General features: G+C 43.4%; 1 protein-coding gene across 1 annotated transcript in view; it reads left to right on the plus strand.

The window, feature by feature from the left end:
* Window positions 1–10,881, plus strand: part of LOC106594070 (protein kinase C alpha type) — a 264,733-nt gene extending 253,852 nt beyond the window's left edge. The window contains exons 15-17 of the mRNA XM_045720006.1: window positions 2,936–3,043; window positions 6,442–6,582; window positions 9,896–10,881. Coding sequence (XP_045575962.1) covers window positions 2,936–3,043; window positions 6,442–6,582; window positions 9,896–10,063 — 417 coding nt within the window. The 3' untranslated portion in view covers window positions 10,064–10,881. The remainder of the gene's footprint in view (window positions 1–2,935; window positions 3,044–6,441; window positions 6,583–9,895) is intronic.

A 10,881-nucleotide genomic window follows, 5' to 3' on the forward strand; every position in this document is an offset into this window, starting at 1 on the left:
GCGCAAGTAGAGATACTGGGGTCCAAAGGAGCAAGATAAATAAATAAATAAATACAGTATGGGGATGAGGTAGATTGGATGGGCTATTTACAGATGGGCTATGTACAGGTGCAGTGATCTGTGACCTGCTCTGACAGCTGGTGCTTAAAGCTAGTGAGGGAGGTAAGAGTCTCCAGCTTTAGTGATTTTTGCAGTTCGTTCCAGTCATTGGCAGCAGAGAACTGGAAGGAAAGGCTGCCAAAGGAAGAATTGGTTTTGGGGGTGACCAGTGAGATATACCTGCTGGAGCGCGTGCTCCTATGGTGACCAGTGAGCTGAGATAAGGCAGGGCTTTACCTAGCAGAGACTTGTAGATGACCTGGAGCTAGTTGGTTTGGCGACAAATATGAAGCAAGGACCAGCCAACGAGAGCATACAACATTTTTACATTTTTTACATTTTAGTCTTTTAGCAGACACTCTTATCCAGAGCAACTTACAGTAGTGAATGCATACATTTCATTTCATGCATTTCTTTTTTTTGTACTGGTCCCCTGTGGGAATCAAACCCACAACCCTGGCATTGCACACACCATGCTGGCGTTGCAAACACCATGCTCTACCAACTGAGCCACAGGGAAGACTACAAGTTGCAGTGGTGGGTCGTAAATGGGGATTTGGTGAAAAAACAGATGGCACTGTGATAGACTGCATCCAATTTGTTGAGTAGAGTGTTGGAGGCTATTTTGTAAATGACATCGCCAAAATCGATGATCGGTAGGATGGTCAGTTTTACGAGGGTATGTTTGGCAGCATGAGTGAAGGATGCTTTGTTGCGAAATAGGAAGCCGATTCTAGATTTAATTTTGGATTGGAGATGTTTAATGTGAGTCTGGAAGGAGAGTTTACAGTCTAACCAGACACCTAGGTATTTGTAGTTGTCCACATATTCTAAGTCAGAACCGTCCAGAGTAGTGATGCTGGACGGGCGGGCAGGTGCGGGCAGCGATCAGTTGAAGAGCATGTATTTAGTTTTACTTGCATTTAAGAGCAGTTGGAGGTCACGGAAGGAGAGTTGTATGGCATTGAACCTCGTCTGGAGGTTAGTTAACACAGTGTCCAAAGAAGGGCCAGAGGTATACAGAAGGGTGTCGTCTGCGTAGAGGTGGATCAGAGAATCACCAGCAGCAAGAGCAACATCATTGATGTATAAAGAGAAAAGAGTCGGCCCGAGAATTGAACCCTGTGGAGGGGGGTGGAGGGCTGTTGATCGGGGTAGGGGTAGCCAGGTGGAAAGCATGGCCAGCAGTAGAAAAATGCTTATTGAAATTCTCAATTATAGTGGATTTATCGGTGGTGACAGTGTTTCCTAGCCTCAGTGCAGTGGGCAGCTGGGAGGAGGTGCTCTTATTCTCCATGGACTTTATAGTGAAAAAGCTAGCCTTAGCTTTCCTAATTGCCTGTGTATATTTGTTCCTAACTTCCCTGAAAAGTTGCATATGCCACAGGATGTTTTTGTGCTGGTCAAGGGCAGTCAGGTCTGGAGAGAACCAAGGGCTATATCTGTTCCTGGTTCTACATTTTTTGAATGGGGCATGCTTATTTCAGATGGTGAGGAAGGCACTTTTAATGAATAGCCAGGCATCCTCTACTGAAGGGATGAGGTCACTATCCTTCCAGGATACCCGGGCCAGGTCGATTAGAAAGGCCTGCTCGCTGAAGTGTTTTAGGGAGCGTTTGACAGTGATGAGGGGTGGTTATTTGACTGCAGACCCATTACGGATGCAGGCAATGAGGCAGTGATCACTGAGATCTTGGTTGAAAACAGCAGAGGTGTATTTGGAGGGCAAGTTGGTTAGGATGATATCTATGAAGGTGCCCGTGTTTACGGATTTGAGGTTGTACCTGGTGGGTTCATTGATAATATGTGAGAGATTGAGGGCATCAGGCTTAGATTCTAGGATGGCCGGGGTGTTAAGCATGTCATAGTTTAGGTCACCTAGCAGCACGAACTCTGAAGATAGATGGGGGGCAATCAATTCACATATGGTGTCCAGGGCACAGCTGGGGGCAAAGGGTGGTCTATAGCAAGCAGCAACGGTGAGAGACTTGTTTCTGGAAAGGTGGATTTTTAAAAGTAGAAGCTCGAATTGTTTGGGCACAGACCTGGATAGTATGACAGAACTCTGCAGGCTATCTCTGCAGTAGATTGCAACACCGCCCCCCTTTGGCAGTTCTATGTTGTCGTAAAATGTTATAGTTACGGATGAAAATGTCAGGATTTTTGGTGGTCTTCCTAAGCCAGGATTCAGACACGGCTAGGACATCCGGGTTAGCAGAGTGTGCTAATGGCGTTGTTGTCACAGTAGCACTCAATAACAGGGCAAAGCACGTCATTGCATTCTGATGGGACAATCTGAACAGATCAGTAGAGAACTATGGCTGGCATCTATTGCCAATATGAACCCACTGTACACCAATGACTTCTATGACAGATGAAAGACTACACAGAGGAACATTAAAGGAACTCTCACACACACAGAGAGAAATTACATCCACAGGTTGGTTCTGAGTGGCTGCTGGGATTTTAGGACTCAGTTCCCACCTGTCCTCTGTTTTATTCCACCTCAGAGTGGTGGCTAGTCCGGTCCCTCTTTGTATCGTGCACACAAAGCTGGGGTATCACGCTGTTTAAGATCACAAAGACAAGGGGATTGACAGGAGACATGATTGGTCACATTTCTTTGGCTATTTGTCCTTTTAAAGATATACAGTAAGTATACCATAAGCACTGTATGTACAGTAAACTTATTTTCATATCTATCCACTATAACCATGTTGCTACAAATGTGGACCTTCAGTAAGCAAATGAAAGTAAAATGTGGACCCTCACTCGTGTGTACATTTTGGTTGTCAACTGTATCAATGAATAACTTGTGTATGTTGTTTCCCTGAAGCCGCCGTTCGATGGAGAGGATGAAGATGAGTTGTTCCAGTCCATCATGGAGCACAACGTGTCCTACCCCAAGTCCATGTCTAAGGAGGCTGTCGTCATCTGCAAGGGAGTAAGTAGCTGGGAGATATGGGGTTGTATCTCTCCTACAGTAACTCACTGGGAGATGTGGGGTTGTAGCTCAACTACAGTAACACACTGGGAGATATGGGGTTGTATCTCTCCTACAGTAACACACTGGGAGATATGGGGTTGTATCACTCCTACAGTAACACACTGGGAGATATGGGGTTGTATCTCTCCTACAGTAACACACTGGGAGATATGGGGCTGTATCACTCCTACAGTAACTCACTGGGAGATATGTGTTGTATCTCTCCTACAGTAACACACTGGGAGATATGTGTTGTATCTCTCCTACAGTAACTCACTGGGAGATATGGGGTTGTATCTCTCCTACAGTAACACACTGGGAGATATGGGGTTGTATCACTCCTACAGTAACACACTGGGAGATATGGGGTTGTATCTCTCCTACAATAACTCACTGGGAGATATGGGGTTGTATCTCTCCTACAGTAACTCACTGGGAGATATGTGTTGTATCTCTCCTACAGTAGTAACACACTGGGAGATATGGGGTTGTATCTCTCCTACAGTAACACACTGGGAGATATGGGTTGTATCTCTCCTACAGTAGCACACAGGGAGATATGTGTTGTATCTCTCCTACAGTAACTCACTGGGAGATATGGGGTTGTATCTCTCCTACAGTAACTCACTGGGAGATATGGGGTTGTATCTCTCCTACAATAACTCACTGGGAGATATGGGTTGTATCTCTCCTACAGTAACTCACTGGGAGATATGGGTTTGTATCTCTCCTACAGTAACTCACCGGGAGATATGGGGTTGTATCTCTCCTACAGTAACTCACTGGGAGATATGGGGTTGTATCTCTCCTACAGTAACTCACTGTGAGATATGTGTTGTAACTCTCCTACAGTAACACACTGGGAGATATGGGTTGTATCTCTCCTACAGTAACTCACTGGGAGATGTGGGGTTGTAGCTCTCCTACAGCAGTAACACACTGGGAGATATGGGTTGTATCTCTCCTACAGTAACACACTGGGAGATATGGGTTTTATCTCTCCTACAGTAACACACTGGGAGATATGGGTTGTATCTCTCCTACAGTAACTCACTGGGAGATATGTGTTGTATCTCTCCTACAGTAACACACTGGGAGATATGGGTTGTATCTCTCCTACAATAACTCACTGGGAGATATGGGGTTGTATCTCTCCTACAGTAACTCACTGGGAGATATGTGTTGTATCTCTCCTACAGGCTTTCTGAAGGATCGGTCCAATACGCAGCGTGATCGTAGTTCCACATCTTTTATTGAATCATGAAACCGAATGCCATATGCAATAAACTTGAAAATACAAAACAATAAAGTCGTTACGCAGAGCAGGAAAACACACTACTCACAATTAACAACCCACAGTATACAATAAGAAAACCCCCTACCTAAATACGATCTCCAATCAGAGGCAACAAGAAACAGCTGCCCCCAATTGGAGATCAACCCCAAACAACACCCGACATAGAAACAGAAAACCTAGAACCCACAACATAGAAATAACAACACAGACTGTCAAACAAACACCCCCCTGTCACGCCCTGACCCATCTACTATAGAAAATGACCTCTTCCACTGGTCAGGACGTGACAACTATATTCCATTGAGTTGAAGCAAAGATTTGTTTCTGAACTATTCAAAACAGAGTCCTGTTCTAATCTAGTGAGCATCTGATTCTCTCTAGGGGTCTACTTCAGGGATGGGCAACTTGGATAGGGGTGGGGGCCACAAAAAATCTGAACTCATCATGATCACGGATCTGCATAACCACATCCATAACCACTCATGCAGTCAGAGCATGAGTGGTTATGGATGGGTCCCCAGCCTTTTGGGTCCCCAGCCTTTTGGGACCCTACGTGAAATTTTGTTGGCCCCCCCCAACAAAGTTTTGCCATGGAACGTAGAGAAAAGTTTGCTGCATTTCTACACATTTTCCCATGGGGCGGAGAGAAATTTTTGCAATTTTATAACTAATTTCATGCAATTCAACAAAAATTGGCAGTGGGTGGAGAGAAAAAAATTGCGGTTTTACAGCTAATTTCCTGTAATTCTACACATTTTGCCATAGGGTGATGAGAAATGTTTTCAGTAATAAAAACGAATAAGGGCCCCGGTCGGTAATTTGACCATGATTACTACACGTTTAGATAGCTGGTTAGACTAACTTACCGATCTCATTTTTTTTGCTGACATGGGCTAATTGAGTGCCTGTCAGTGACTGACATGACAACAAAAAAACTGCTGATGCACAAGCAAATTTCAAAATTGCACCTTTTTTATTCTACAATTGTAACTCTCAACAGTAAGTTGAGATCCTGACTAAGTTCCTACAAAAGCAGGCCACCAGTTGCCCATCCCTGGTCTCCTTGGTATCAAGGTCACACAGTCTTCCTCTTCTTTCTGTGGATGGCCATGCTTATATACACTATCGTTCAAAAGTTTGGGGTCACTTAGAAATGTCCTTGTTTTGGAAAGAAAAGCACATTTTTGTCAATTAAAATAACATCAAATTGATCAGAAATACAGTGTAGATGTTTGTTATGTTGTAAATGACTATTGTAGTTGGAAACGCCTATGTAGATATTCCATTTTTTTTAAATCAGCCGTTTCCAACTACAATAGCCATTTACAACATTAACAATGTCTACACTGTAGTTCTGATCAATTTGATGTTATTTTAATGGACAAAAAATGTGCTTTTCTTTCAAAAACAAGGACATTTCTAAGTGTCCCCAAACTTTTGAACGGTAGTGCACCATTGAAATTTGAATTTTGCAGCAGTTTACACAAAGAAGAGATTCAATTTAGATGTTCTGGTCGGAAGATCAAGTCTTTTAATAATGTTTTTGGTTCAGTTACTTAGGGATGATGTCACCCGCTGTCCATGCTCCTGAACATATACAGTAATTCATCATCTGATGCTATTGTCGTCGTGACAACAGAGGCGTGTCTCCTCGACCCTTCTCTCCTTCACCTTTACATCTATATGATCTATGAAATCATTATTAAATGAGACGATTTGGAGTTGAATAAAATAGGCGCTAAATACATATTATCGATAACCATCATTTGCAATTTCCTCCCCTTTCTATTTTTAGGCTGGATTCTGAATAATGAAAATATGGATAAAAAATAAGGTTATTAAGGAAGGCTATTGGAAAGGGAAATATAGAGTGGCTTTAAGAGTTGAAGGGAAGCTACACAATAGACCACCAGTAATAAAGAACTATTGTTGTCAAGGCATACAATTGTAGCTTCTATAATGGGATTGCTCAGTTATGGGCTTCTCTCTCTCTTTCTCTCTCTCTCACTCCCTCTCTCTCTCTCCCTCCCCCCATCACTTTACTTCCCCCACCCTCCAGTTTATGACCAAGCACCCGTCAAAGCGTCTGGGCTGTGGTCTGGAGGGCGAGAGGGACATCCGGGAGCAGGCCTTCTTCAGACGTATCGACTGGGACCGCCTCGCCAACAGAGAGATCCAACCGCCATTCAAGCCTAAAACGGTGTGTGTGTGTGTGTGTGTGTGTGTGTGCGTGCGTGCGTGCGTGCGTGCGTGCATGAGTTACCCAGCTAGTAGGATCATTCCAGAAGTTATTGGAAGTCTATGATCAGATGAAACAGACCCTTTTATCCACATGCACAGACTGCTATCATAACAAGTCTCTTTAAAGGGGAAATCTTCAGTTCAAACAATACAAAGCGTCACCCCTCCACTGATAGCTACAGTAAGTGATGGGCTGGAGAAATGTATCCACTCTCAAATTCATAGACAAAGCTATGGATAGAAAGACTGACCATCCATCATATCAAAATTACAGTTTTAACCATGTTTTGAGGTGATACAGTGTTTATTTACAATGATTTTGTTTATAAACAAAGGAGTAAAACAAGCTTATATGTTGGGTTCTGATGGAGTAAAAACATTTAACTAAGCTCATGAGGGTTTTATAAGTTATATTCTTCAAGAATCAATGGGGAAATATCATGAAATTAAAAGTAATAAAGTGGATGTAGCAAACACGTATTGGCACTTTAACCTTTTAATGCAGTGGGCTAAATCAGGGTCACACAGTGTTTCTTGGTAGTCTTAAATAAATCTACTTTGAAAGAAAAGTATACACCTCACACACATGGTTATGGACTTATGGACCTGCACCGTGTCATATATAGAGTTGAAATGTATTACATTTTTAGTTTAAATCCCAATATTACACTATATATACATCACAGGAGTCTGAAATATAACATAGAAACACAACATTTTCTGCATTTAAAAAAAATATATGTTTCTAAAAGATATGAATAACATTCCACCCATGAGGCCACTAGAGGGCGATTTGGTCATGTGACTGCAGGAAAGGGCTGGAGAGCACCACTCACCTCTCTGATGCACAACATCAAAGCCACACACTTCACGTGCGCTATTACTCATAAGTGGGGTTTGTATCATATTTCTAAAGAGTTGTAAAGCTATTTTAAAAGAGTTTAAGAGAGTCTGTTTCCATAACTAAATTGGCCACTGTAGAAATGTAGGCATCACCTAGTGTGTGTGTGTGTGTGTGTGCGTTCGTCCATGTGTTCGTGCCTGCGTGTGTCTCTCTGATTCATCTCCTACCCTGTATGGGTCTGAGAGCCTGCAGCCATGTGTCACTGTGGGAGGTTAAAAGACTGCTAGAGCACAGCTGCAGCCACCATCTACCCTCCTCCATCCCTCCCTCCATCCCACCATCCTCCTTTGCCACCCTTCCTATTGCTAAACACACTCTCACAACCAGGCGTGGGGGCTTTGTGACCAAACCCCCCCACCCCAACCCCCACCCACCCCTCTCTCCCTCCATCCCATCTCTCTCCATCACTGCCCCTTCTTTTCATACAAACACACTTGCCGGGCGTGGGGGCTTTGTTACTGAACCCTCCTACAGAGGTTTAAGAATACATAGGTTTAAAAATAGCCCTCTAAAAGCCTCCTAGCCCTCACACCATATCCACCGCATGGCTACATGGCGGATGTATCAGTGTGGATTCACATTCAAACAGAGCTAATTCTGGTCTCCATTTATTCTGGAGGTATCGTGAGGTACAGTATACTGTAGTAATGAGATCGTTCTGGAGGTATCGTGAGGTAGAGTATACTGTAGTAATGAGATCGTTCTGGAGGTATCGTGAGGTAGAGTATACTGTAGTAATGAGATCATTCTGGAGGTATTGTGAGGTACAGTATACTGTAGTAATGAGATCATTCTGGAGGTATCATGAGGTACAGTATACTGTAGTAATGAGATCATTCTGGAGGTATCATGAGGTACAGTAAGTATACTGTAGTAATGAGATCATTCTGGAGGTATCGTGAGGTACAGTATACTGTCATAATGAGATCATTCTGGAGGTATCATGAGGTACAGTATACTGTCATAATGAGATCATTCTGGAGGTATTGTGAGGTACAGTATACTGTAGTAATGAGATCATTCTGGAGGTATTGTGAGGTACAGTATACTGTCGTAATGAGATCATTCTGGAGGTATCGTGAGGTACAGTATACTGTAGTAATGAGATCCTTTTGGAGGTATCATGAGGTACAGTATACTGTAGTAATGAGATCATTCTGGAGGTATCATGAGGTACAGTATACTGTAGTAATGAGATCATTCTGGAGGTATCATGAGGTACAGTATACTGTAGTAATGAGATCATTCTGCAGGTATCGTGAGGTACAGTATACTGTAGTAATGAGATCATTCTGGAGGTATCGTGAGGTAGAGTATACTGTAGTAATGAGATCGTTCTGGAGGTATCGTGAGGTAGAGTATACTGTAGTAATGAGATCATTCTGGAGGTATCATGAGGTACAGTATACTGTAGTAATGAGATCATTCTGGAGGTATCGTGAGGTACAGTATACTGTCATAATGAGATCCTTCTGGAGGTATCGTGAGGTACAGTATACTGTCATAATGAGATCATTCTGGAGGTATCGTGAGGTACAGTATACTGTCATAATGAGATCATTCTGGAGGTATCGTGAGGTACAGTATACTGTCATAATGAGATCATTCTGGAGGTATCGTGAGGTACAGTATACTGTAGTAATGAGATCATTCTGGAGGTATCGTGAGGTACAGTATACTGTAGTAATGAGATCATTCTGGAGGTATCATGAGGTACAGTATACTGTAGTAATGAGATCATTCTGCAGGTATCGTGAGGTACAGTATACTGTAGTAATGAGATCATTCTGGAGGTATCATGAGGTACAGTATACTGTAGTAATGAGATCATTCTGGAGGTATCATGAGGTACAGTATACTGTAGTAATGAGATCATTCTGGAGGTATCGTGAGGTACAGTATACTGTCATAATGAGATCATTCTGGAGGTATCATGAGGTACAGTATACTGTAGTAATGAGATCATTCTGGAGGTATCGTGAGGTACAGTATACTGTCATAATGAGATCATTCTGGAGGTATTGTGAGGTACAGTATACTGTAGTAATGAGATCATTCTGGAGGTATTGTGAGGTACAGTATACTGTCGTAATGAGATCATTCTGGAGGTATTGTGAGGTACAGTATACTGTCATAATGAGATCATTCTGGAGGTATCGTGAGGTACAGTATACTGTCATAATGAGATCATTCTGGAGGTATCGTGAGGTACAGTATACTGTTGTAATGAGATCATTCACCCACAAAAAGTGACAGCTAGACATCCTCTTGCTGTGGGCAACTTAATGTACTTCCCTTTACCGCCTAATATCAGCCATGTCTCTGTCTCTCCCTCTACCTCCCCCCTCTCTCTCACACACACACACAGGGTGGCAAAGGAGCAGAAAACTTTGACATGTTCTTCACACGCACCCAGCCCATGTTGACCCCTCCAGACCAGCTAGTCATCGCCAACATTGACCAGAGCGACTTCGCTGGTTTCTCCTACATCAACCCACAGTTCATCCACCCTTCCCTCCTTCACAGTGTGGTATGAGGGGATAGATCAGGGAGAGGAGGAAGAGAGAGAGAGAGGGTGGTAAGAGAGAGAGAGAGGAGAGAAGGGGAAGGGGGAAGAGAGCCATGTGGACTGGGACTGGGACAGCAACCCTCCAGATTGACCACCAATCCCCTATTGTCCCTTTGTCAAAGAGACTAATATTATCTTCATGTGTTCTCTGGACTTCAGTAGGCGACATTCTGTAAACAAGCTGTCCACGAACGATCTCGATTGGAATTTGTCTGATGCGATGGAGGGGGTAAGGGAGGGGGTAGGGGTTGGTGTACAAGGGAGTATGTCTAAGTTTATCTGGTGATTGAGCGCAGTAATCATGGATACATTGATTTGAGAAGTAGGCCTGCTACAGTACAGTGAGCGTTGACATGAATTGCACACTGTTACCAAGGGGAACCCTTTAGCTCTGCAACCTACTGGCCTAACATTCAGGAATGGGTTCCATGTTTTCCACAGTTCCAGAACCTCCTACTTGCTCTAGAACCTAGAGCCAAACCCTACAGTACCTTCCTGTCCGGAAGTTGTCTGTGGGACTACATACAGTATGTTATGATTCCTCAGTGTGTTGCTATGGATAGAAAGAGAGCACTCCCTCCCTATGAAGCATGATGGAACGTACCCTCCTGTCCCTACCTTTCCTCTCTCTACTGTACCTACTGTACTGTACTGTACCTCCTGTCCCTACCTTTCCTCTCTCTGCTGTACCTACTGTACTGTACTGTACCTCCTGTCCCTACCTTTCCTCTCTCTGCTGTACCTACTGTACTGTACTGTACCTCCTGTCCCTACCTTTCCTCTCT

The sequence above is a fragment of the Salmo salar genome, chromosome ssa06 (assembly GCF_905237065.1).
Source record: "Salmo salar chromosome ssa06, Ssal_v3.1, whole genome shotgun sequence".
Lineage (NCBI taxonomy): Eukaryota > Metazoa > Chordata > Actinopteri > Salmoniformes > Salmonidae > Salmo > Salmo salar.